This window comes from Symphodus melops, assembly GCF_947650265.1.
Source record: "Symphodus melops genome assembly, chromosome: 21".
NCBI classification, from domain to species: domain Eukaryota; kingdom Metazoa; phylum Chordata; class Actinopteri; order Labriformes; family Labridae; genus Symphodus; species Symphodus melops.
Window position 1 is genome coordinate 3,435,975 of NC_136711.1, and position 27,716 is coordinate 3,463,690.

The 27,716-nt window shown below is 45.1% G+C and overlaps 1 protein-coding gene across 4 annotated transcripts; it reads right to left on the reverse strand.

Annotated features, from left to right (window-relative positions):
* Positions 1-4,570: 4,570 nt before the first annotated feature.
* Positions 4,571-27,716, reverse strand: ep300a (EP300 lysine acetyltransferase a). 4 transcript variants are annotated; one of them, XM_079372167.1, is made up of 31 exons: positions 27,066-27,716; positions 23,673-24,346; positions 22,545-22,724; positions 21,937-22,267; positions 21,417-21,530; positions 20,880-21,119; positions 20,478-20,583; positions 20,203-20,328; positions 19,538-19,655; positions 19,121-19,262; positions 18,082-18,156; positions 17,771-17,856; positions 17,369-17,521; positions 16,525-17,007; positions 15,542-15,944; positions 15,323-15,441; positions 15,014-15,077; positions 14,657-14,832; positions 13,398-13,486; positions 12,303-12,383; positions 12,065-12,121; positions 11,882-11,959; positions 11,722-11,789; positions 11,381-11,531; positions 11,117-11,263; positions 10,896-11,009; positions 10,411-10,576; positions 10,078-10,245; positions 9,830-9,991; positions 9,305-9,586; positions 4,571-9,173 (listed from the first exon to the last, which is right to left on the reverse strand). In XM_079372167.1, exons 1-31 carry the CDS (start codon positions 27,157-27,159, stop codon positions 5,922-5,924), a joined length of 8,499 nt encoding a protein of 2,832 aa, XP_079228293.1. In that variant the 5' UTR covers positions 27,160-27,716; the 3' UTR covers positions 4,571-5,921. The 4 variants fall into 4 exon arrangements, with proteins under 4 accessions (XP_079228293.1, XP_079228291.1, XP_079228290.1 ...); XM_079372165.1 differs by having other exon boundaries at positions 12,303-12,413; XM_079372164.1 differs by having other exon boundaries at positions 12,303-12,413; positions 21,411-21,530.

The window sequence follows — 27,716 nt, forward strand, 5'->3', positions numbered from 1 at the left end:
CCTGGGTGTTTGACAGGACGCTCAAGGCCTCGTCTTTACTCTACCTCTTTGCCTGTTTCAAGTGTTCGGGGGAGATCCACTTTCCAACATGGCTCCTTCCATCGTATGGCTTCTTCAGAAACCACCAGGTGACGTAGCTGAGAGTGCGTCCATGTGTTTAACAGTCTGCGTGTGACTCCCTGTTTGGATCGCGGGTACACGGTGCAGCTAGCATCACGACAATGCCCACTGTTTAACCAAACTGGGACTTGCTCATTAAAGCAATAATCCGTGACCCCAGCGGTGGTCCAAATCTCTGAAGGGGAGAAAAACATGACGGAGTAAGAGAACCCAATTTTAAAGAAAATAAAACGCCAGTCATCATAAACATTTAGTGGAAGGAAAGGAGAATAAAAATAAAAATAAAGACCTACCTACTAACTGCACAACAGTCAACTTTCTGTTTATGAGGCTAAAGAATACCATCCAGTAACTTAACTCCAGAGTGATTGTGTGAAGAAGAAGAAGAAGAAGAGGAAGAGTTCTCTGTGCATGTAAACCTCTCCATGCTTCGTGTCTCTCTTCCACACTTAAACATTCAGTACTGGACTCACTATACAGTATAGTCAAATACAGTGAGTTGTGTGTAGCTGTGGGTCCCATACCAACACGCAGTGCTGTACCTGTAACCTGTGAACTCATAGACTGTTACGACTGTACGCGTGACTTAGTCTTGTACGCGTTTCAAAATTCTCTGAGCGAACATTTGATCCGCCTGCATGCCTCTCTCTCCCATTACAGTGTTCTCAATGCAAAGAATCACAGCGTAGTTTTCTGCCTCCGACGGGCTCCTCCATCTCCAAACACATAACAAACCACGCACACACAAGCAGCGAGGAGTGAGTGATGCTCTGAAGCAGAGTAAACCAGAGGAGACCTGGAAACAGAACACAGGATGGTTCAGAGCTGTGATGTTTCACTTTTTAAGGAGCGTCCTTGTGGAGTTAGTCCAGCAGGGTAAATCACATTATAAACAAGTCATACTAAAAGGCTTCATTGATTTCTTACTTTAAACAAAGGCGCCTATCAGCTGTCCTGAGGCTGCAGTCCCATGAAGCCACTCGTTGGGAAACTTAACCCACACACGTCCGATTAAAAGGTTTGCATGTAGAACAGTGGTTGTCAACTGGTCGAGCCTCAAAATCCACCAACTTCTCCTCCATGAAAAACCATTTTGAGAAATTGTGCAAGTTTGGACCTCTGACTTCACAAAGTGTGATAGAACAAAGATTTTTTTTTTTAAAGCGCTTTATACACTTTTTGACTGCATTTTTCTGCCGTTTGTGACCCAATAAGAATGGCTCCGTGACCCACATTTGGGTCCCGACCCACCAGTTGAGAACAACTGATTTAGAGGATGTTTTGTTTCAGAGAGAAACCACAACTCACGCCTACATTTAAACCATGTGGAGATAAAAAAAAAAAGAAACATGCAGCATATTATAAGAAGAAGCCTCTGCATTGGTTAACATGAAGCTGAAGCAGTGAGCACATTAACTGAGGGGGCCAGGCTTTTTATTATTATCTCAAAGAATAGCGCACAGCATTGACTACCACTACCTAAAATACTCCTGCTATATTTATAGAGAAAGACCAGTTTTCATTGGCTGATCATATCATGTGAGCTGAGTTGGCTCTGATGTCAGTCCTTCATTGTAAATGCTTGAAACTCACTTTTTGTTTTCTGTCTTGGAGCAGAAAGTTCAGTTTCACCCTCGAACTCAGAATCAGAAATGAACCGAACAAACTCGCCTCAAAGTCTGAAAGAAGTGAAAGAGACTAAGTCACGATTTAAAAGACAAACTCAACATAGTTAATAATATATTCAGGATGATGACAAGCTCTGAGATGTAACCGTCTCTACGTCGAAGGTAGAACATTTAAACGCCTTCATTAGGCTTTTAAACATTGTTGAGGTGTCTTTAAGAAAAATGCATTTTATGTTTAACAAAATAAAACTTACTTTAACGGATCAGGAAATCAATCAAGTCATTAGATAAAAAAGTAAACGTTCAATTAATTTGCCATAAATATTGATAAATGAGGCAGAACTCATGGATTAAGAGTAAAAGGTCATTTTGGATCTGCTGGTCTGGGATGAAAAGACGACTTTCTAAGAAATGAAAAAAAGCCAAATGTGAACCATTTCAATCTGTTTGACCCTGCTGGCTCAGGAGCCGATGTGATGTGTCACGTCTGTGGAGTCTCCTCCAGAGGCGTCCCATTGGTCAGAAGGATGTTTATCCCGCACCGATGGTTAATGAGTCAGCGTCTTGTGATCTCTAAACTGTCTGTGTGTGACAATGAAGCCACAGAGAACGGAAGTGCCTGATGTTGCAGTAGTTTTTGTTGTTGTCAAATATGTAGGGCTCACGCTCACACACACACACACACACACACACACACACACACGCACACACACACACCATCCTCTGAGTATAAAGACTCAGAATGTGGGGAGACTTTCAGGAGGACGTTTAGGCGTAGAGGAGGGAGAATTATTTTTCTACATTAACATGAATGTATATTTATTCTTTGAATGAACTTGTACTCGTATGTTTGACATGCTGACGAATGACAGAATGGTTTTATACGGTTTGTGATAACCTCTGAGCTGACGCCATATTTCAATGTACGTAAGGATGTAAAACAAGCACCTGGATATGACTCTGTGGCCTATGTGGTAGCTTGTGCTAATTCTGTCCTCCACTGAGTGAAGAACTTTGCACTTTATTGTGACGTGAACCTGCTCCTGTCTATGACGTCTCATTGTGGATTGAATATTTCTATGATTACACTTCAATAAATGTTGCTCATGGTTCATACTCTTTATCAACCCGCAGCTGGATGTGTCACACGTTTGTTGAAGTTTTAGGATCTTAAGGCACGTCCGCGACAAACGTGGAACCTAATTTCTCCAAGAGCAGGGAGGTATGATAAGACAGAGGAAAGTCTGCTCACAAATGTCCTAAAAGTTTCCTGTATCCGAGTGAGAGCAGCAAAATCACGACGGGCCTTCACCAGCATCAGAGGCGCTGCTTGGGGGCCCAGATCAGAAGGGGGCCCCTCTGAGTGCGAAGCATTGACCTAAAATGTGAAAATTCTGCAACAAGAAGGACAGTGAGAAAAAAACAAACGGCCCCATCTGAAAGCACTCCTAAAAAGTCACCATCGACCAAAGTGTCAACATCGACCAAGAAAAATGAAGAATTATGGGTCCACAGGAGAGAAAGAAGAGGAAGCGGTGTAAACATGTTGGTGATGACAGACACTAGAATCCCCACTGATCAGCGTCATGTTGTTTTGCTCTTCTTACCCGTTAGCAATATTTTAGTTAGCAACAAGCTCAACAGCATGTTGGTCTGGCTTGTTCAAACTTACTTCATAGTTGAAGAACTATTAGTGACATCTGAATTTTCCTCAAGATGATTTTAATGAGCTTTGCGTCTGATCCGAGTGTGGCCTGCAGTCGATCCAGCATCAACAGCAGCGATGAGGGCGAAACCCGTCTGTCCACGATGCGTCTGGTCGAGCAGCAGCGCCCCCACACCGCGGTTCAAATCTGTTATAAAAAAATAAACGCACAACTACAGAGTATCTTTTTCAATGGTACAAACATACTTTATTGTACAATTAATTTATTGGCAAAAAACAATCAGACCACCAAAATAACTTAAAAAAAAAAGAAAAGAAAAAAAGAAAAACTAATGAAAATGGAGCAACAGTTATTTTTGCTTTCTCTCAGCAAGCACCAAAATTGTTAACAAGAGGAACAAAAAAGTGGTCAAAGATTCCATTTGTATACTAAACAAATATTTAAATAGTCTTATTTCCAGTCTCTTTTAAGGAGAAGAAATGATTAAAACAAAACTATTTGTTCAGTTGCCATCGGTTTGTACAGTGATTCAGTATGTTTACAACTATATTCATGTACATGAAACATTTCTTAAAAAGGATGGTACAATATACTCCACGGCCTCCCCAGGGCAAACTGAATGACTGTCTGCAGTGTCTTTTTGCATCACCATAACATCTTTAATACAAAACAAAACATGTTTTTATCTAATAATTCCTGTAGCTTCAAGTTTTATTTCCAAAAAATAAAATTAAATAATATATCTATATATAAAAGACAGTTTTTCCTTGTTTTTCTTATAAAATAAGTCTCAAGATATATTGCCACCTGGTTCTGATGCATCCCCTCCCCACACCCATCAAGCCCAACCTTTTGAGAAAAATAGTGAGCATGTGAATATTGTGTCTTCAGTCCTCTCCATAAAAAGCTAAATGACCAGATTTAAACTCTTTCAGATCACACCTTGAGCGAGCCCATGTTTGGGCTCGGCTATCTGCGGGCGTCCCCTTAAAGTTTCAACATTGTTCAGGTGTGTGACGTGTTGCAGGAACCCCTCCCTCCCTAAAACCATGTCAAAAATACACAGAAAAAGGCGCATTGGTGCTTGTGACCGACTACACCCCACACTGTACCTTTAAGAAAAAATCTCAAGACTGTACAGTAGCTCAGGAGTACTTTTGTAGTTTTTTTTTCCTTTTTTTTTTTTTTACAGATACATCAAATATCCAATTAAACAAGAGGGGGGAAGCAGCAGAAAATAAGTTCTCTGCTCATAAGGTTTAAAGTATATACACGTTTTTTACATCTTTCACTTTCATTAGAAAAAACAGTATCCAAGTCCACCGTTTCTTACTCTGTACAGTACTAACATTGAAATAAATCTTGTGGTTGAGAGCCAGTCATGAGGATGAGGAGCAAAGGAAACCGTTTGGGGGGGGGGAGGCAGGATTCTCTCAAACCTCTGCAGCCCAAACAAAACAACTTTACCAACCTCTTCCACATGTCACAGTTCATAAACAAGGCTGTAATATATTTACACGCAAAACCCTTTTACATCAGCCAGCTTTAAACAATGCATCCGACAGCTAGACCGTCTGAAATCAACAGTTCACTCCTCCTTTATTAGGGTGGGGGGGGCAGGTAAGGAAGGTGTGCACATTCATAGGAAAACTGAAGATCGAGGGCGGAGATGTGGCCAGTGGGTGCAAAGGTTTGTTCTGCAGATCGAGCCATTGAAAAATATGACTGAACCCACGGTCAATGTCACCCACTTCCCAAAACACTGTCAAGGTTTTATTCTACCCAATAAACCCTGCAAAAACATACAAAAAGATGCAAAAAAAAAGACACGTGGCAAAATTAAACTGCATTCATCACCCTCCCTCCCACGTATCAAATAATAGAAATTCTATACAAATGAATTGTTGCAGTCGCTGTACAAAGCTGTAAAAACTGTCCGGACAAGAAGATATGTTGACGCTTGTTTAACGGTTCGTGGGAAGACAAAAAAAAAAAAAATTAATCAGAAATAAAATGTTTTTACTCTGCAAAAAAGATACAGGTGACCGGGTGTTTGAGGAGAAAAACAAAACCATAAAAAAGGTACATCGTGTCAACTCGCTTTAATTTTTAGCCACATTTAAAATCTTAAAAATATTCATAAAAAGGCAAAAATTCTCAGTCCCCAAAAATATTGTGTCATAGACTAAGGAAGAAATATATTCAACCTGAAACACTGCCTTTCCACCTTTTTGTACACAATTGGCAAAAATATATAGATATATATTAACAGCAATAACTTACCATTGTTTTAATTTATTCATTAATTGACTTCTAAGATTTATGTTGCATCTCCCATAGGAAGGAAGCTTCAGTTCTCATTTATACATCACAAAAATATTTAAATAAAAAATAAAAACTTCTAAAAGCCCAAAGCCGTAGTCCCGTCTTGCTCTCAAACTCGTGGCAGTTTGTCGTTCGGGGCGAGCGATCAGTGTCAACACAGAGAGACAGTACGGAGTCAAGGCTACATCAGGTCTAAACTGTTGTTGTTCATGTTCGTTCCCAGCTCTTGGTTGGTGTTGTTGCTGTTATTATTCCCACCCAACATGTCCGAATGCCCCCCTTGTCCACTGTGCATTCCTGTCATTCCACTCAGCTGGGACATGATAGAGTTCTGTTCTGAGCTGAACTGAGCCGGGTCTACTGAACCACCCGGCTGCTGTGATAACGCCTGCTGCTGGGGAGTTTGGGGCGGAGCCATACTTGGGTGATGTTGGCCGAGGTGGGCTGGGTGGGGTGAGCCTGTCTGGGTCTGTGGGGAGATACGATGAGGGGAGGGCTGAGGCTGCGGTTGGGTGGAGGGCTGCATGCGGGGGGACGGGCTGGAGTGTGGAGGCTGCGACTGCGGCCTCGGCGAAGGCTGAGGGGACCGGACCTGACTGCTGAGCGACCCTGCTGGACCCAGGCCTCCTTGTCCTTGAAGGTGGGGGTGGGGAGATTGCGCCATCTGCTGTTGGGGACTCATGGGACTGCTGTGGTGAGCTGGAGAGCCCCCTCCTAGGTGTTGCTGCTGCAGGAGCCTCTGGTGGATGTTCTGATGAAGCATGCTCTGGGTCGTCTGCTGCAGTGGGGGACCACCACCCCCTCCACTGACTCCACCTGGTTGTTGTTGTCCCTGCCCTGGGCCGCCTTGTCCTGGCTGAAGCGAAGGTCCTCCTGATCCTCCACCCGGTCCTCCATCTTGTCCTTGAAGCCCACCCATTGAATTCTGTTGCTGCTGCTGTTGTTGCTGCTGCTGCTGCTGCTGCAACTGCATCTGATGCTGAAGCCGCTGCTGTAGCGCTGCAGCTACCTGGGACATCGAGTTGGGGTATCCTTGCTGCGCCATCTGGCCTGACCCACCCTGAGGTCCTCCTTGCTGCTGCTGGGGACCCCCCACGCCTCCGCCTCCAGCTTGAGGTTGGGCAGAGGGAGGAATCCCTGGTTGACCCTGGCCTGGCTGCATGAAGTTCTGCTGCTGAAGTCCTTGAGGCTGCTGGAACTGCCCGTGGGTTCCCATCTGCTGCTGCTGTTGTTGTTGTTGTTGTTGTTGTTGTTGCTGCTGTTGTTGTTGCTGCTGCTGTTGTTGCTGCTGCAGGTGTCGTCTCATCAACAGCTCTCTGAACTGTGGCGTCATGTTAGCCATGTTGCCTTGCTGCCCTGCTTGCATTGCTCCCTGTTGTTGCTGCTGCTGTTGCTGTTGTTGTTGTAATGCAGCCATCTGCTGTTGCTGCAGGTTTCCAGGCATCATTGGGCGCTGCTGTTGTTGTTGCTGCTGCTGTTGTTGTTGTTGTTGTTGTTGCTGTTGTAACTGCTGAAGCTGAGCCATAGTGGGCATGTTTCCTCCACCTGCTCCACCCTGAGCCATGTTCATTCCTGGCTGAACTGCCTGGTTCACATTAACCTGTTGTCCATCCATGTTAGCCCCAGGAAGACCTCCAGCAGGCACTGGGAACCTTACACCTCCAGGCCCCACTTGTGGTGGCCCTCCTGGTCCTCCAGGTCCCCCCTGACCCCCTTGATACCTGGCTGCTCTTTGCCTGATAAAAGCAGCCATCAGGGTAGGGTTCGAGCGCAGGATGTTGAGGACTTGCTGCTGTTGGAGGGGCGAACTTGGCGAGCGCAGAGTTCTCAGCAGGTCCTGTAGCGCTGCCTGTGGGAGGTTTCCTGATGCAGCTGCACTGGCGAGCGAGGCAGGTGTACCTGCTGCACCCATCACCTGCATCAGACCACGGTTCCCTTGTTGTTGTTGTTGTTGTTGTTGTTGTTGCTGCTGCTGCGGATTCATTGGTTGCTGCTGCTGAGCGACAGCTGGTTGCTGCTGTGGTGCCATGTGACCCATCATTCCTGACCTCTGCTGTGGGTTCATGGATGGTCCCCCAGGCCCCCACTGTTGGTTTCCTGGCTGAAGTTGTCCACCTGCTCCCTGCTGGACCTGTTGGAGCTGTTGCTGAACTTGAGGTGGCAACTGGGACTGAGCACCACCCTGCTGCATCCCTGCAAGCATTCCCTGCTGCTGTGGATCTAACATAGTCCTGCCAACAACTGCCTGAGCCTGAGGGGGCATGCCTTGGGCCCCCATGTGGGGCATGCCCATCTGGTTCTGGGCGTTCTGGTGGTGAGGGTGTGGTGGTATCATGCCCCCTTGTCCAAGGCCACGAATCTGGGCCTGGGCCTGGGCCTGAGCCATCTGTCTCTGGGTCTCTGCAAGGCGCTGGATCTTAAGGGCCGTCTCCACTGCAGCCAGAGGGGGCCCCTGCTGCTGGCCTTGTACAGGCATGGATCCCTGTCCCTGGTTGGGTTGTTGCTGCTGCTGTGGTGGGGTAGCAGGACCCAGTCCAGGTTTGCCAAGGGACTGGTGGAGAGGAGAGGCTCCAGGAGGTCTGGGGTTGTATGGAGGCAAGCCACCAGGATGCTGCTGCTGGAGCTGCTGGACATTAGGAGGCTGCTGCTGGAGCTGAGGCACCATCTGTTGCTGGGGAGAGTTCATCATCCCACCTCCTCCTGCCACTGACTGAAACTGATGGAGATGGTGTTGAGGGGTCATTGCACCCCCTTGCTGCTGAAGCTGCTGTTGCTGGCCTGGAGTTCCCATTCCCCCCATTCCAGGCATCCCAACTCCCTGCTGCTGAGGAAGTGCAGGCATGTTGCCTTGGGTGGGTGTCTGTGGGGTGGGCGGCTGTGTGCCAACAGACGTAGGCGTACCAGGACCAGTTGCTCCATTGTTGGCTCCTGGAGAGGGGAGGCCGTTGCCCCCGGGAGCTCCTCCAGGAGCTGGCTGACCAACTCTCTGCATGCTGGCCATCCTCCTCCTGAGCATCTGGGCCTGCTGGAGCCGGTGCTGCAGCTGCTGCTGACGGAGTTTGTGCTTGATGTTTAGGCAGAACGGTACTGGGCACTTATTCTCCTGACAGTGCTTAGCGTGGTAGCAGCACAGAGCGATAAGCTGCTTGCAGATGGGGCAGCCACCGTTGGTTTTCCTCTTGCAGCTTTTTGTGTGTTGAACGACCCGTTTCATCTTCTGGCAGGACGGCAGAGAGCAGTTGGCGTTTCGACACTGGCAGGCGTGGACGAGGGACTGGATGCAGCGCTGGATGCTGAGGCGGCGAGAATCTCCTGGACTCTGAGTGGTAGCTGCAGCCTGGTTGCTGCTCTCATCATCCAAACCGAGGCCTAACTTCTCCATCTTGTGTTCGTGACCCTTAGTGTTATAACATGTAATGCAGAGGTCGTAGTCCTGTGGGAGACAGTTAATAGGTTTATAACATTTATAACACGTGGCAGCTTTAATTTGACATTAGTTTAACAAACCTACACGTTTTATTTTCACCTCATGTGTTACAACAAATCAGGCCCTCCCTAACTCACCTCACAGACAGTGCAGTGGAAACGAGTCTCCACATGGTGCTTGCACTCATTACAAGTGTAGACGAAACGGTCCTGGCTTTGGTTATGCAACTCCACCAACATGCACATGGAGCTCCACTTGGCCCTCCTCAGCGAGCTGAACTCCAGGTGTTTGTCCCGGGCTATCGTCAAGAAGGCATCCCGGCCGTCCATGAGGTCACAGGCCATCAGGGGATCGGGGTCTGTGATGGGCGGCAAGGCGTTTGCCATGGGGCCAGCGATTAGCCGGATCACAAAGAAAACCTATGAAAAGGTAGAAAAGGGAACAGAAGATGCACAGCTGAAATATAGTCTTCAGAACATTTTTACCTTTGAGGCAGAATTTAATACCGGGTAAGTAATCAACATGTTCACCCACAACTGAAGTCTGTGCAATGTATTAAAACAGTAAAGAGTACGATCTATTTGTAATGTTTCATCAGATGTTATGAATTATCCATATACAAATCAAAGTTGATAAAGATGGATTATTCCTTCATCTCATACCTCCTTGTGTTTCTCCATAGTGGCGTAGAGTTTCTGTGAAAGGTCATTGGAGACATTTGGCATACCCGGCTTCTTCTTATTGGCCCGACTCATGCTGCTCTTGTTCTTACTCGTCTTCTTGTTGTTCTTTTTCTTTGCGTTTTTACTGTCACCTTTTGTGTCCTGCAGGAGAAAGGGAGGAAATATACCCGTGAGCACAGACCTGGGGAGATGCAACACACTTCAGGGGCGTGATGATCGTCTCTTACATCAATGCTCTCGTTTGAAGTGCTGTTCTCCTCTCTCTTCCTCTCCTCCTCCTCCTGCTCCAGCTCTTTGATGCTCTCCTCCAGCACGTTGGGCCAAAAGTCCCCCTCAAAGTAAGGCAGCTCCTTGGCACTGGTCAAACGATCCTCTGTCGCCTGCTTGAAGACATCCTTTGGGGAGAAATGGAAAATACAAGTTAGTGTTTTCCTGTAAATTGTTGTGCTACACACAATTGAGAAATTTAGCCAAAGTATGTTTGTACGGTAACAGGCGTCAGAGTCCTTTTATAGGTCCTCAAACACGTGGCAGCAGAAAGTTGAGTAGAGCCCCTGTACCTTGTAATCGTGCACTATCCGCTCTGCCACAGCCTTGTCTAACATCTTCTTGTACCACTCCTGGAGGCGTTTAGGCTTTGGGATCTTTTGATCTGCCGGGTGACAGTGGAAGATGTAGTCGTCCCCTTCACTGGGCGGACAGGCCCAGATGTGGCCGGTGACGTAGCTGAGGATGACAACCGAGACCCGACACAGAATGCATTTAGACATTTTCTAAATCCAATTTTTAAATTCTATTTTATTCGTTGGTAAATGTTTATTATATTTAATTCATGGAAGTACTTGTTATTTTAGTCTTATTTTCCATCTTAACTGTACACCACCAATACACCAAGACAAATTGCTTGCATATGTAAATGTACCTGGCAATATAAACCGATTCTGATTCTAGAGAACTTGAAAAATAAAATGGGAGAAGTCGGGGAAAATGTGTGCAAGTATTCAGTTACTCCTGACCGCACGTTTTCTTGTCCAGCAATACTCACCCCAATCTCTTGACATACTCCAAGTATCCGATGAGGACTTCATGGTAGACTGCTGTTCTTAGAGCTCGAGGCCGGAAGAAGTGTACACTGTCCAGGTAGGAGATGTACACTCGCCTAGGTGGAGGAAAGAGGAAACATTTAGGCATTTTGCAGGCGACTTCTAAATCATGCATGCATAAATGCACAGAAAAGGAAAAGGTCAAACACAGTGATGTCCTTACCTCTGGTTGGGTTGAGGACAGTCAGATCCATACTCCTGAACGTGCATACCAAAGAAGCAGACTTCTGCTCCATCAATGTCCTCAAAAGCAAAAAGCGCTTTTGTTCTGTAGGGAAAAGACTCCGACATCTCTCCGTTGTCCACAAATCTGCAGACAAGGACACAGGTTTCCATTTGTAACCAAACTGTGGTTGTAGGTGATCAACAGAACATTTTCATCTCCTCCGCTGTAGAGGAATAGAGAAGTTAACGATTGTTCTTGTACCTGGACTTCATGCCTGGTTTCACCTCCACCACCTTGTCAGAGACGTGGACGACACGAATAGTGACCTCCCCGGACTCCGGCTGGTTCTGACGCTTGACAAAGTCATTCACTCTTTGCTCGAGGTAACAGCCCAACTTCGTCTGGGGCAGCCCTGTTTTTGGAGGAGGAAAGAAAATATTTGTATTTTTAGTTTACTTGTGAAAAAAAGTTTAAAACTAAAAAAACTCATGTAGATACATAGGAACATTTCAGCTTATGTCCTATGCCAAACAAAGTCCTACATAAGCAGGTCAGATAAAGGTTGAAACATGCAAGTTAAAAATCCAAACATTTCCACTTACGTTTGGCAGAATACTTGTTTTCTTTCCTCGTCTTATTTGCCTTCTTTAAGCAGCCGTCACATACAAAACTGTTAAAAAAGTTGAGCACAAAACAAACCCACATTTAGCAAATCACAAAGATGGAGTCTTGAAAGGACAGGATTCAGAATTTGCTTCTTACCCCAAAGGCCAGATTGTGTCATTGTGTAAGACACAAATCTGGTGCATCCTGCGCCCACAGTCCATACATTCAACGAGCCTGAGAAGGGAAATAAAGCTCGGTTATAAAGACACCAACATGAGACTAAAACTTTTAGTTCATGCTTATTTTCCAAAGCAAAGATTCAAATTTTTTTAAGCTTACAGTTCAGGGTCCAGTGTGTCATTCTTCTTCTTCTCAAACTGATCCTTGTTTATCGACCTAAAATGGAAACAGCAAAATAACATGTTAGATATGATTTTAAGAGAAGTCAAACACTAAAACTTTCACAAATGCAGCAAATAAAAAGTTCAGGCTAGTTATTTTCCGATGATTTAAGATCCTTAAACATTGGAACAGAGCGTAAGATTTCTCTCGTTTATTGAGCTCGTTTGTTACTCACGTCTGAGGCTGTGTTGGGTCGTCTCCCAGGGATACCGTCTCTCCCTGGATCTCATTGAAGCACTTTTCACAGAAGTGGTACCTGTCAGCAATAAGCCCAAATTTTGGTGAACTACACCATTCCCAAGAGCACAGTCAATCACAGACAGCGCACGGGAGGGCAGTCACCGATCGGTACAGGACACGGGCAAGGATAGGGTGCCACAAGCGGAGCAAGCAGGAAGGAGGAGCGCAGGACAGCGGGGAGTCGTCATCGAAACAGCCAGTCATGATTTTGAGAGGTGAGGGTGAGGGGGGGGATGGGTTTGGAGGTGCATGGTTGGTCAAGGCAAAAGCAAGCCAATGTTGATTTCACAGCCATTGGAAGGAGGGAAGAGGGGAGGGGGGGAGACAGACAAGTCATACAGACAAGGAACAAGACGAGACGAACATCCAAGACACACAGCAGAGAGCCGAGGCAAAGCATAGATTAGCGATTTGGACATGAGAGGATGAGCAACAACAACAACCACCGTCACAGCTAGCAGAGCGGGAGCAGAATTAACGGGAGCTAAACATGAGGAGGGAGCTGGAGCAGGAAGTGGCAGCACGGGACGTAATGCAGACATCGAACATACATGAACAAGTAAGCACAGACAACTGCTCATTCATTCATTCAGTCAGTCAAGCAGTTCATTTTAAAGCTGGTCGTTTCACATTTCTGTAAGGTTTTCATGGTGTGACTGATCCGTTACGAGAGCGTGCATACACGGTGCAGTTAATGATCAACAGGACAAAAAACACTCGAGGAGGGCACGCTGTGCTGGGATGTTCCCTACAAGTTAGTTTAACGACACTCCAACAACGTTAAGGATGTGAGTGGGGAGCACCGACAGTTTAAATTACATTAAGCTTCACATGAAGTTATGAGAAACATTAAGTGAAGGAAGCGTTTAAGGGGAGAAAATTAATCATTAAACACTTTGATGAAAGGTTTTAGTATCGACCTCTGCGTGTCTAAGAACGTAACCTGCTGTCTGTTGGATTCTTTACTCAGTCATCTAAAACTTCTAAAGACTCACTCATCCAACTCATAATCCTTCCACCCCTGCCGTACCTGTTCTGGTAGCTGAAGTAAGCAGAGTCTCTGGGAATAGTGCACAGCTGCTTTCCATAGCAGCAGAGTGTCTGAGGAGAGAACTCCAGCTGATGGAGAGAAACAAAAACATGTTTTAAAACTTGTTCTTCTCGTTAGAACATTTAGTCACACACACGTTGCTTCATCGAGGGTAAACACACTCTTCTCTCTTGGCTTCCATCGCTAGCCAAGATTACCCAACTGCTTATAATAAAACTAAAAAAAACATCGGTTTCCCATCCAAAGAGTTGAGCTGACGCCTCGTTGGCTAAGTTTTGTAGAACGAGTCCAGCTGATGTCTCACTGTAAGCATCCTCATTATCCATCTGAAGAATATATATTTGTTTCTGGGTGCAACAGATAAAGGACATCTGAAACTTCCTCTTCCTTCCACTGGTCTTTGTTTGAAGTTGGACTTGCAACTTGAGAATGATCAAATCACAATGACAGAAACATGCAAACGATATCAGTGAACATGTTATTTTCATGCACAAACTATCACAGTGTTTTTGTTATCGTCTGGAGGCGTCCATGTTGCTTTTCCAACTTGCAAAGGGAACACGCTCAACTCGGGTGTGACGTCATTCACAGCTCTGAGATCCAAGGTAAGAGGCACGCAGCGTGATCAACAGAAATTGTTGTACATGGATAATATCCATGACGGGATTGTGGTGCGTTTACATATTAAGATAAAGGTTAATAAATGCAAAGTACTTGATGTCTTCTGACTGATAAATTCTGCCTCTTTTCATCTTCACATGGCGGCTTTTATTTACAGCCCCAAAAGCATGTCCTTCTCATTCAGGTGCTTGTACCTGCTAAATGATTATACTAAATATATAATGAGAGGTAAGCCTCCAGTCAGCCTTTATAATGACAGTCAATCTGTTTTGTTATTTTGTCTGCAAAACCAAAAATAGCAGAGTCTACTGAGAGTTGAAATGCGATACGGCAGAGGCATGCCCCAGGCCAAAATTAGCCGTCACCCTCTTCACAGCGTCCATTTTCACATGTGTATGATTGCGGTTGATCTCTGCATTAAGCATGCACTCAACACACTGTGCACACCGCCTTACCCAGATACATTATATACCCATGTACCCAGATATTAACACACAGCTTCATTCATTGTTCCTTTACCAGCCGATCAGTTTAACCTGAACGCTTTCTTCTTGATTTTTTTAAAACAATACACAAGCATTTCCAATCTCATCAATGAACCTGTCCTTCTGTCTCACCTTCCTCCCACAGCAGTAACCGAGGCTCTGCATGACAGGATCGATCTCCTGCTCAAAGACCTCGGCCAGCTTGGAGCAGTACTTGTATACTCGGGATGTTTTGCGGTTGTACAGCCAGGCGTTGTTGAACATCAGCCAGATGTCGTCCACATACTGCCAGGGATCCTGGTACTGACCTGCAAACCACAACACAACCAGGGGAATTAAAACAAAATACAGAATGCAAGAACATCGGAGCATTTCCTATAAAAGGCTGAACAGCCAATTGATCACAAATTTAGTTAAAACTTAAAAACAAATACAACTCTTCAAATCATTTGGAAAGAAACGTTAAATATGTCAGCAGCGACGACTAACCTGTGTCCAGCTTTCTCTTGATAGTCGACAGGTCCATAGGAGTCTTCACAATGTCAAAGTAGTCCTGCAAGAACCAGATGAGCATTTAGTCTTTGAACTTTTCAATATTTATCCTGAAATATTCAGAATCAAAAGCAAAGCATCGCATGTGGAAACTAAGGTTTGGAGAGTGTATCATATGCAGCAGAAAAGGGTTGGATTTCACTCACTAACAAAGTGAGAAAACTACAATAAATACAGGAGAGACTGTGGCAATTTAAAGTCCACACAGAGTATACAAGGCAGAGGAAGCTGTGCAGGAATACATACAGGTATGCACAGCAGCTGTGGGTCTACGGGCATCCTGAAGGGCAGAGACTCTGGATCTTGTCTGTAGAGAGATTCTAGCGTGGGCATCAGCGCCTGACGAAGCTCCTCTGGCTTAAAAACTGGAAGGAAAAAAAAAAAGAGATCAGATAGAAGAAAGAGGGTGAGCGAGTGTTTAAACAATCAATTGAACGTGAGATTAAGATATAAACTTCAATTTACTCTTCTTTTTCGATGGGGCCTGCGGCGTTGCCTCCGACGACTCTTCTTCCTCTTTTGTCTCCTTCTTCACTTCCGGTTTCCTGTCTTCCGTCTTCACACTTGCTGTCGGCGTCGTTGACGATGTCTCCATAGGAACTCCTTTTCCTACCTCTACGGAGCACTCCTCCTTTTTCACCTCTGTTTTTATCGGCTTGTCCTCAGACTTGATGTTGCCGAGCTTCCCTCCTTTCGAACAGCTGCCTGTATCGCTCTCCTCCTCCTCATCCTGCTGCTTTATCTCCATCTTGGTGTCCATGCTTGCGGCTGACGTTTCCAGCTGTGGCTGGGAGGAAGTGTCCAGACTATTGACAGAAGCTGGAGTCATGGCCTGACTGTCCGCCGGGTAAGAACCCTTTTGTGACAGCTAGAGAGAGTCATAGAAACAGTGTGAGCTGCAGGGAAATCTCACAGAGTGATAAACTAAAGTGAACAGTTAAATATGTTCTCCCTTCAGCATCGTCTGTTTTTTAACTGAGCCGATAAACAGAAAGGATATCAACACCCACCACAGACACAGGAAGTCATAAGTGCCTCAACAACCTGCGGTCCATCACGACTGTCTCTAAAACTTGAGACTATTCACCCAAGCATGTGACTGGTTCTGTGTGAATGTTCATGTGAACACGCGTGTGTGGCTACTGAATGTGCAGTACCTTTCTTCTGGTGCCTGATGAATTACTTCACGTGATTTGACTGATTTGATTTCTGAATCTTAACTGTGGAAACTTTTGAATGATGTCTTTGACCTCAATGTCGTGCATGTTGAGTTTAAATGTTCTGAAATGTACTTAATAAATAAAAATGCTATCGCTGTGAGACAACAGTCAAACATGTGGTCTCACAATGAAGACAAAGCGAGTTATAGTGAACTTATAAGGACACACAAATCTGATCCAGTATGACTGAAAAAACTGATGTTTGAATGATTGAGTGTTAACACTGACCGGAGTGCGTGGCAGCTGAGAAGCATGCGGCGTGGAGCTGGAGCTCAGTCCAGGGTGAGACGGAGTGGTGGAACCAGCTGGGCCCATGTGCTGCTGGAGGGACTTGTTCGAGCCGGGACCTTGGCCGTGCTGGTTCTGTTGGGGGACCGAGGGTGGAGCCAACTGTGGTGCGTTAGGGGTGTGTGGCTGCGGGGTCTGGGACCCCGCTAGTCTGGGGGGTGTTTGGTGGGGAGTGGGAGATCGGCTGTGAGCGGGGGAGGGAGAGCTCCCACGCATGGCGGCCAAATGGGGGATGGAGTTCGGTTGTTGGTTCGTGTTAGATGGAGTCATTGACGAGGCGGCGACCGACGAGTTGGGACCTCCAGCGCCCACACTCTGAGGACCCATGGGCCCAACGTTGGACACGCTACCAGGACCACTGGCTGAACCTGGCTGTGCTAGAGGACTAGGGACTGGATGAGAGGGTGGAGTGCCCATCTGCGTCTTTAGAAAGCAGAGAAATCGAGTCAAGAGATGAACACGAAGGCAGCTGAACACAACTGTATCACAGCAGAGAGACGGAAGAAACTGTTTCATTAGCGTTCAAGTCCTCGGTAATTCAAATGTTCTTATTTAATGTGGAGAATTATTATTGTAGGACCTTTTCTATATCCCAGGAACACTTTAAACCAAGAATCGAATTGTGCCTGACACATATCTTTGCTCATGAAATGGTTGCTCAGAGTCCTGACAAAAACTCTGACCAATACAAACGCCCATTTCTATTAAAAGTGACCCAAATAATTCAGGTTTTTTTTTATTTATTCTTAAAAGCAAGAAAAAAAAGAGCTTGAGGCCACCTTACCTGTGCCATGCTTGCCTGTGCTCCAGGTTGGGACATCCCAGACTGAGCTGCTCCAACTCCAGGTCCTGAGCCAGGAAACTGTCCCTGGGACAGATACTGGTTCTGAAGCTGGTTCACGTTTGGCTGCCCCATCCTCGGCCCGCCAAGTCCCATCTAGAGATTCAGAGAGTGGACAGAGGACTTAAAAAAAATGCCTCAACAACTTGTTCAGCCAAGCCTTAGGAGTTGTTTTAACAATTCATTTTCCCTTTTCAAACTTTGTATTTGATTTTACAAATGTGTCCTAAACACTATTAAAACATTATACTCTGCCTATGTATGTATATAATAAAAAGCCTACTTAATAGTGGTCCTTCTGGATACATTAAAATCAACACTTAGCTCAGTGTGTTCAGCACTGACCTGGTTGCCAGACGCTCCCATGGAGAGGGGAGGCGTGGACCTCTGGCCCATCGACTGCATCCCCATCTGATTGAACTGATTCATACCTGACCAAACAGAGAACACGAAGCATGTCATCAGGGAACACATAATACTTAGTGAATTTTATTCTATTTATCATACATGTGCACTGGTGAGATTTCGATACAAACTTGCCAGAACAGTTTTCAGACACTTTCAGTCAAAACAACAAACACTGTCTCTAAGTTTCTGGTCTTCTCATAAACGGAGGAGCTGATATTTTCCATCCTGGTTCCGTTGTAGTTCTTTACCTGGGCCTTGCATCCTGTTGACCATCTGATTCGGTCCAGCAGGTCGCACCATTGATGGGTCGGGAAGGGGACCGTCTGTAAATTAGAATAGAGAACCGAGATTAAGAAAAGCATCACATGCATCAAGCTGTCCTTTGTGCACAGGAGAGAAGGAGAGGTGATGGATCCCGAACAGAGGAGAGCTTTGTTAACATCTGGAATTTTGGATCCTTATAATACTTGTTAGGTTCAGAGGACATCATTGGGATTTGTGGTAAATCAGCACTAAACATCTGTTGATCCCATAACTGATCCATTGAAAAAACAAAACAAAACAAAAAAAAACTTTCATGGCACCCAACAAGTATGACAGGCTGAGACAAGCTATGCTATTTGTGGGACCTAGAATGAGAAATTAAAGGTAAAAACAAATGGGGAGATTCAAGGTCACTGCCTCGCCATTAAAAAAAACACAAAAAAACACAAAAAAACGGTCCGATGAGCTTCTACGGGCAAATCTGTTCAGTCATATTTCAAACCTGGTGACATCTTGCAGCCCTGGTCCAATACACAAAAACACTATCGCAAAGTTAGGAGCATATCACCATAATAGAATGTGATATAAAATACCCCGAGGTGACAAATCAGGGGTCACAGATCGCAATGCATGTAAGTAAGAGTTACAGAAGACAGCTCAAATGTCTCTTTCCAACTATTTAAATTAGAGTTCACATGAATGCCTGGAGCAAAATGGAACACAAGCTCATCTAAAGCCTTTCACATATGAACTCCAGAAAACCTGGAGGGAATATCAAGCAGACCGCCCCTCAAATACTCCCGATATGGTCGTTCACAAACTCTGGAAAAAACAGTCAGAGTGAAAAATGTGGCTGTTTACGTTCACACATGCAGCTCACCCCAAAAAAACTTTAAGAGCTTTGTGTGTAAATAATGCAAGAACACAATCAACTACATAATGGGGGGGGGGGGGGGGGGGGGGCGCTAGTTCATGGAGAGCCTTGAAGGTGAGAAGGAGAATAGGGACTGTATGTCCACTTACTTGGAGGGATTCCTGTGGGGGTCTGACCCATGCTTGGAGGCCCGATGCCCAGGCCCTGCTTCTGGAGGCGGGTCCTCCTCTTCTCCTCCAGCTCCTTCTGGATCTTATAGATCTTCTCTGCTAACAGGTGATAGTACTCAGCCTGTTGAGAAGAAGGAAAGTGGGCAATGTAAAGAGGGTTTAAACGACTCAAAGATTAAAAACAATCTTACACAGTAAAGTTTTATGACAAATACTTAACAACAGTCATACACACAGGAAGCAATTACTTAGCTGCAGAACTTGTAAACAGACGGACTCTTGTGCTCTAGGCTTTCACTCGAGTCACACAATGGTAAATTTACTGTGTGATTTTAACTAACTGCAGCTGGTTAGTGGTATTTTCTGGCCATGGACGTGAAACTAAAGAAGACTTACTCTGCTGTTGGCTGACTCATACATGTCCCCCTCAACTTTTCTGGCATAGGCCACCAGGTTCTCCATTCGACGGTCCTTGAGGGCAGCAGGATCTGGAGTCGGAAAGATGGCCTGAACACTAGGAGGAGGGGAAACAAATAGAAGAGGAAAGAGGAGAAAACATTGCACTGTTAACTCTCGCTTTGTGTTGATATGGCTGAAGCACTCAGGGCTTGTATGACCTGTGTGTGTCTGTCTTGTTTGTGCAAAGTCCTAGCTCTGCAAGTTATCCATGTTAAAGGTCCCATATTATGTCCTTTCATGGGTTCATACATCTCATTTATGCGTCTGTTTTCATGTACTGCCGCTCCATGCAGCTTGCCTCTGCCTGTGTTTGCATTGCTCTGAATCCGCCACGATCAGGGTCCCAACGTGGGCCTAGTCTGATCTGATTGGTCGGCCGTTCCACTCTGTAAATCGCTCAGCACGGAGGTCACATGGGCGTGCAGCACGAGCTTGGTCTTGCTACAACGAGCCAGTGGGCTTGAATCAGTGATATCACACTGGCAAATTTCATTTTGGGGGGAAACTGGAGACAGGCCAGACTGGAGAGGAGGTTTAAGTTTTGTTTTTGCATCTTGTGTAAAATGGGAACTGGTGGTGTGGGGTCCCTCTTGAATACTTACAGTTTGTGTACCAAGTGGTTCCGTAAGTCCTGCGTGATGTCCTCATGCCAGCTTTTCCTCATGCCTGAAGACGAGGGAGGACCTGCTGTCGGCATGGAGCCGACGCCGCTCGCATCATTCATTAGACTGGAAGAGAGACAAGAGGCATGATACGAATGATTAACGTTTTAAAAAACACATGGACACGTCACGCTGGTGTGATGTAGAACTGTGATGACGTGATCAAGCTCGTAGTTACAGAAGGTGATTTTAATAAAGGTTGCCTTCCTCCTTACCCTTGGCTGGTCACATTGAGGTGCATCATGGTATCCTGCAGCAGGTTAGCTTGTTGGCTCTGAGATGGAGCTCCCACCCCTCCATTGACTCCCATCGGATTCGCACCTAAGCACGAGAGAACCAAATATTGACAGTTTGCATGCGTGCTTCCTTTTTAATTATAATGATAGTAACCAGGGATTTGTACACTCTACTGAATGTTGCTAAATTATTTAACCTTGAGCCATGTGAAAAGTAACTAAAGGTATAAATTCTCTGTTTTTATCACTCCAAGTATTGAAAAAAAAACTATATATATAAACAAATATTGGAGTCGTTTAAATTCTTGTCGAGACAGAGAACGGTATAGTTTTCCTCTAAAAATTTAAATTCAGGTTGAGTGAACATGCATTCTTCCTCACCTATTGGGTTCAGAGGCCTCATGCCTGCCTGGCCCTGCATGCCTTGGTTGGGCATGTTGGGCTGAGCCGACTGGACCTGAATCTGGTTCCCCTGGTAGGTGAGGCCCAGGGCTGCGTAGGCTCTTTCTATCGAGCTGGGGTCAATCTGGCTTGGCTGGTTGAGGTTGGGAGCACTTGGTTGGCCACCAGGTACTGCTCCGAGAGAGCTGCCCAGACCTGCAGCGGCCGCACCAAGTAGAGCTGTCGTGAAGAAAAAGAAGAGATGCTGTTAAATAATGGACCCGATCTGCTCTGATGAAAAAATAAAAAAACAAAATCAAGAAAAATCCTGTGGCAAAATAATAACAGAAACAAAATTAATTCAAACTGACATTAAGAAATTATGGATTCCTTTCCCCTCCCCACAATTACTGCTGTGTTTTAATCCAGCAAGATCATAAAAAAATGAATTGATGATGTAAGAATAACACAATGTTACTTAGAAGAACAGTGTAGCATGAACAAAAAGAATGTGTTTGGTCAGATACAGACACTCACACTGCGGGTTCCTCTTGTCCCCAGCATTCTTCAGCGGCAGGCACACAGGACAGTCGTGTCGCGTGCAGTTCTTCCAATGGGAGATGATCTGCCTCGATGATGCGCAGTGAGCCACTGAGACGAAAAGGAGCAGAAACACGGGAGAAGTGAGGCAACGCAGAGGAATACGAGGGAGGAGGACGAGGCAGGAAAACAAGAATCGAACAAAGTTGAGTTGGTTTGGATTTATAAACTTTTTTGTTTAAATCACAAAGGAAGCAGAGAGGGGTTTGAAAGTAAACTGAATGTTGTTGATGTGTTTTTTACAATATGATACATAGGTAAACTTCTGTATTAAAAATGGCTGTCTGTGCATCTATTGCCCTACATTGTGTAAGCCTCCTGCACTGTTTGCTTCAGAGCTTTATTGTGGCTATGGGGGGGATCTATTCAGTACACAGCTAGTGTGGAACAAGCCTGCTTGTTAGATGCATCACAGCTGCCTCTGAATCCAGAAGCATGCAGCATCCCTGTTACTCACCCTGGCAGGACTTGCCAGCCTGGCAGTGAGTCATGTGGTTGAGGACGTTCTTCATCGTACGACAGTGTGGCAGGTTGCACTGGCGGACTTCACCGTTGGCCTGTTCCCGTCGCTGGCATTTGTGTGCATGGAGCAGAAGCACCAGTTGCTGCTGGATGAGCTTGCGCTTCTCTGGGTCAGCTGTAGGTGGTGCTCCTGCTGCAGCAGTGGCTGCTGAAACCTGGGCACCTGGACCGACCAAACCTGCCTGAGCGTTAGGCACCATCCCTGGGGCCCCTCCTAAAGGTGCACCTGAAGGGCCACCCACGCCCGTTTGTGTTTGTTGGGAGCCCTGGAAAGTTCAGTGAGAGTTAATAAGTAGCAATGACATGGAGGACGCAAGATTTAAGTTGTCAAGAAATTCAGAGGAAGGAAATAAGGGTAGGAAATAAGGGTAGGAAATAATCAGGAAGGAAATAAGGCAAGAAATAAAAAGGGCAGGAAGAGATGGTAGTATTTAATTTATAAAAACAGCAGTGTGAGATATCAAAAGTTACAATTTCAAAAGTTATTTTGTGGGATAAAAGGTGAAAAATAATAAAATAAGTTTGAGTTAGTCGCCTCCCTACCATGGCAGCCATTCCTTGCATGGGTTGGTTCTTCTTTTCAACATTGAACTGGGCCAGGCTGTTCGCCATGGGACCTTTGTTTTGGAGCTGAGGGCCCAGCCCTGCCCCTCCCAGGCCTTGATTCCCCTGCCCAGCATAGGGACCCCCAAAAGGGCCCCCTGGATTTCCCATCATCCCCATCTTGAAAGAGAAAAAAAATAAGACAGAGGAAACAATAAAACGATATGAAGAGCTTGAGATGATGATGAAGGATACATGAAGCAAAGTCATTTAACAACTAAGTATGTACGTGCACCATGTTTTACTGTGTTCAGCGATCAGATTTGAGATGTCACAGCAGCTCTGTGTTTCTGCAAGATCCCAAAACTTAGCTCAGAAATGAGATCGACCTGTCGATATGTCTACACATTTTAACTTCCATCAAAAATGAACATAAATGGTTTTCACTTCCCAAGAAGGATTAAATCAGCTGTTTTACAACTTGCACTTTCTAATGCTCAACAGCAACCACTGAAGGACGAGATTCCTCTTTTTTTTAATAAATCATATGTGATGAACGGATTACAAAACATTTTGTTAACCAAACATCTTACATCCAATACAGAAACACTGCTCAGCAACTTTTGAAACGTTCCCCTTTTCTCAGAATAAACATGTTATTTGAACTGTTATTTTAAATTCACTGATCTGCTTCTCATCAGTGCGCTGCATGTATCCTCTTCTGTTTATCATTTCAATTGCCTTCAGAACCTCTGTCACATTTTTTTACTCTTTTTTTTTCTCCCCCAAACGAAACCCAGAAACCATCGCACTGCCTCTGATCTCTGTGGCTGGATCAAACATCAGTGTCTCCACGCCACATTCATTCATTCAGCGACAACAGCAGCTTGCCGCAGCAACATTTTTACTGTCACTCCTGAGGGACTGTCAATCACATAAGCAGAGCATTTTTCTGCAACTTCAACTCCAAGCATGAGAATTATAAAATACCTTCTTCATTTAGACACACTCAGAATGAAACGTGCTCAAATGTTCAATTGTAAACAACAATACATCAAGACGGATAAATAACTATTTCACCCAATATGTAATTCATAATTTTATATCTACAACTTAAGGAGCCCTTACCTTGTTCATGGCTCCAGGTTGCTGGCCTCTCATCCCGGCCTGACCCCCAGCTCCCGGTTGCTGTAGGGTCTCAGCCAACAGATTACTGTTGCCACCCATCCCTTGATTCCCAAAGCCCATCCTCGGGGAGCCATTCATCACCTGACTTCCCATCATGCCTGGCTGCTGCTGTCCGTTATTGCCTTTCTGCTGTGCTCCCATCATGGCCCTGTTCATGCCACCCATCATATTTGCATTGGGCTGCATCATGTTGGCCTGCTGCTGAGGGGAGAGGTGCTGCTGCTGCCCCTGGCCCATCATCTGTGGAGGCCCCTGGCCAGGGGACGCTTTCATGTTTGCCAAGTGTTGCCCCATGGCAGTGGGGCCTCCTGGGTTGCCCATGGCTCCTTGGTGCCCCTGTTGGGTAGACGATGGTGCTCCTGAACGTAAAAGCTCAGACAGCTGTTTGTGCTTGGCCACTGCATCCTGACCTCCACCAGGACCCCCTCCAGGACCAAGACCAAGACCCATTCCTCCTGCCCCTCCACCACCTCCGCCTGGACCAAGTCCTGCAGATCCTCCTCCCAGTGTGGTGTGCAGCTGGCTGAGGTCCCCGCCATTGACCAGACTTGATTCATTGGAACTAATGAGCTCGTCTGGGAGATCGTGCTCCAGGTCGAACAGAGAGCCGAAATCTAAAATAGGGAAGAAAAGAAAAGGTGTGGGGGGGGGACAAAAAGTTGGGAGGTAAATTAGAAGATACATGAGGAGGACAAAAAGGGCCACGGCCATGTTAAGCTTGTATAGTATATAGACATGCGATCTACTACAACTAAACTGATCCAAATTCAATTTAGTGCGACTGTGAAGATGGCATTCAAAAATATGTATGCAAACACACACACACGCACCCACAGGGTCTCACAGAGCATCCCTGACCAGTAAAGTGATTCAACATGTTTATACAGACAAGGTGACGAATGGACTATTTCAAAGAAGTAACACCACAAAATGGAGCCAAGTCAAAGGATATGCAAACTAACTGCGTTCAACTGCATCTGTAAGGATCAACGGCATGAAGCTATGGTAATTAAAAACATCTTGAATCTTAAAGACGGCATCAAGATCAAACAGTACACAACCCAACAGACCTCCTTAAACCTAAATGTTTGTTTACAATGATAAGTTACGATACACATGACACTTCTGGAAAACAAATCTCTTCCTTTAACTACAAAATAAATATTTTGAATTATTTATTTATTTTTAAACTTCTCAGGTCAATGTGCCAAGAAGACACCACTGTCAGAACAAGAATCATTTAAGACAGGTTTCACATTCAAGAGAAATTGTGGTTTATCAAGTAATTGCTCTGCATGAAACATAAATGACATTAAAGCCCAAAACTTGTAGTCATTAGTAAATGCTTTTTTTTGTAGTGCATAAACTGACACAAGTGACCTGATGCATTAAGTCAATTCTTTACTTATAATTCTCAAATAAACCATAAACACTCTGTATGTTAGTGCCACAGACCATCTTGTGAGACACCACAGTGGTTTCCTGAAGAAGTGGGTATCGCTTTGTGTTTTCCAAAGAAATTATTTCTAAGTGTCTGGTTCAGCACAGGATGATCAGGCCCCTTTTATATTCAGTGATATGAAAGACTACGCTTGCATATTTAATTCACTTTAAAAAAAAAAAAAAGAGTCTTTTGTATTTACGCCTAAATACAAAGGGCCTAAAGGGAGTAGGGATTGTTATGAAATTTACAGAAAAAGTGCATTTTTTATAGTTTAAACTGGCAAACAGACGACAGGCTGGGACAGAGTCCCTTTACCATCCTAGGGAAAATAAATTGCAGCTTAGTAATGAATATTGTGAATCGGAGGAGATTCAGAAGTGTTATACCCTATAGTGATGGAAAAATAAGTGGGCAATTAATGTCAACACTTTTATTCACGTAATATCCTTGAGAGCACTAAACCTCCTCATGAAAGGTTACGCATGTAAGGTCTGTAGGTCCCTTTTCCCAGATACTGACTACTAGGGACGCAAAGATGAATCGTGAAATCATGATAAATCGATTCAAAGGTGTCAAGGTTCACATCGGTACTCTGAAAAATGAATTTCAATAATAAGGTGAGCATCAGCAGCTGCAGAGAGGTTTAGAAATTGAGGATGCATTACTGTTTTTTTAAATATCGGAGGCATGGAAGCATTTTGGCTTCAAAACAGAAAAGCTGTGAGAAGATAACAGACGAGACACAAACTGTGTGCAAATGTTAAAAGTAGACGGGGAACTATACAAACAACACAACAAACATGATGCAGCATTAATCGACACCTCAATGAGAAGCTCCAATCACCTCCCCTAGATGAGAGAATAAAAACATTAAAAAGGCCAAACCACACTGACACCCAGGTTAACAGCTCCTAAAGGAATCTTCTTCATTTATAATGTGTCTACAGTTTTAGTCTGTAAACTAAATCGTATCGTGAATCTTATCGTAAGTTGAGTGAATCGTTACATCCCTACTGACAACCATATCTGAGTGGACACCCTGCGATGCAGCTGTTTAAAAGGACGGAATAGTCTGAATGATTAACCGATTAAATCCGAGTTTTCGACTTCGTACATGGAGCAATAATAATAATAATTATTATTATTATATGCCTCTGAATCTGCCTCGGCTGGTTGTTCATATCGCAGTGGCTTATCCATGCTCCTCAGTTTTTTACTCGAAGGCCACCATCTATTCCAGCTGCTGTCACACGACATCCACAAAAAAAAACACACAACAACACCAACACCAACAATGGCAATTTAGGCTCCACAATCAGTCGGACCCGTGGGCCTAAATTTAGCTCCGCAACAAGGCTAACCATCGCCACCATTGACAACCTCTGCTTTTCTTAACGTTTCACCATCAACGGTTGCTAACGAGTTATGATGGGGCAACACAACAGACTGTTTTAGACCTTAAATACTCCTCAAATAAACCTCAGCCGACAAGCTGGAGGTAGCTGTAGCAGACACACACTTCTACACGGCTGTAACACAACTAAAAAACTTTATTACAAGTTGTCTTGGCGTTTATCAGCCCGGCTAAAGTAGCCATTAGACACGGGACCGTCAGTCGAGGACCCGCATTCAGTTAGCATAACGTAGCATTACCCGAGTGGCTAACTGAGCTACCTCCGGCTAAAATGGCTGTTAGCATGCGAGCTAGCTGGCTAGCTGGCTTCACGTCCGACACACACTCATTAGCAAGGCTAACATTAGCAAGCTACGACAAAAACAGAGGAGTAATCACGCCTTTTCCCTCGTCTTTTAAGTGGACACAAGCCGCTGAAAATTAATAAACCGAACGATTAAGGCCGTAAGAAATTGTATCGCTAATAAATACTCACCATTTCCATCGCTGGCGGAGGCGGAAAGTGCCGGAGAGGAGAGTTTAGGCCTCTTGGCTGCAGGCGGGCCAGGGTCCAGAACGTTCTCGGCCATATTTTTTCGAAATAAAAATATATAAAGTATCCACAACTGCAGACGTTTTCACGCCCTTAGAAGCTCGTTCCGTTTCGTTTCCAATATTGCGACTTTTCCCCCTCCTTTCGGGGGGCTAAGAGGGGGAAAGTCCCGTGTACAAATTACTCCTCTTTCCCTGGGTTCGCCTCTCGATTTCAGCCTCGGCGTATATCAACCCCCCTCCCTCCCTCGTCGGATTTTTTGTTCTTTATAAATTTCTGCCAGCGGAGGAGGAGGGGGTCGGTGAAAGTAAAGAGGGAGACACACGGCAGCGGCTTCCCTCTAAACTTACACGGCGTCTTTGGATGTAAATAAACTGTCCTCGGGTCTGTCTTCCATGCTCGCATCCGTCATTTCAAACCTCCTTTCCAGCGGAGTGTGGATGGAGATAATGTCGGGTAGAACAGGCTTGTTTGCCTGCGAAGTGATGGTGGTGCTGCTGGTGGCAGCGGGTAAGGATGAGGGGATGCAAAAAAAATAAAATAAAAAATAAAGCTGACAAATATGCAGCCGTGATGGTGGATGCAAATGAAATG

Bases quoted from the DNA above. Each gene is read 5' to 3' on its own strand.
- ep300a (XM_079372164.1), bottom strand. From the start codon at position 27,159: ATGGCCGAGAACGTTCTGGACCCTGGCCCGCCTGCAGCCAAGAGGCCT. The intron at 19,656-20,202 runs GTAAGTATTCAA...CCCTCCTCCTAG, and splicing joins AACCACTTGGTACACAAACT to TGTTCAGGCCATCTTTCCGA. The intron at 15,945-16,524 runs GTCAGTGTTAAC...GACTCTCTCTAG, and splicing joins CTCAGCTGCCACGCACTCCG to CTGTCACAAAAGGGTTCTTA.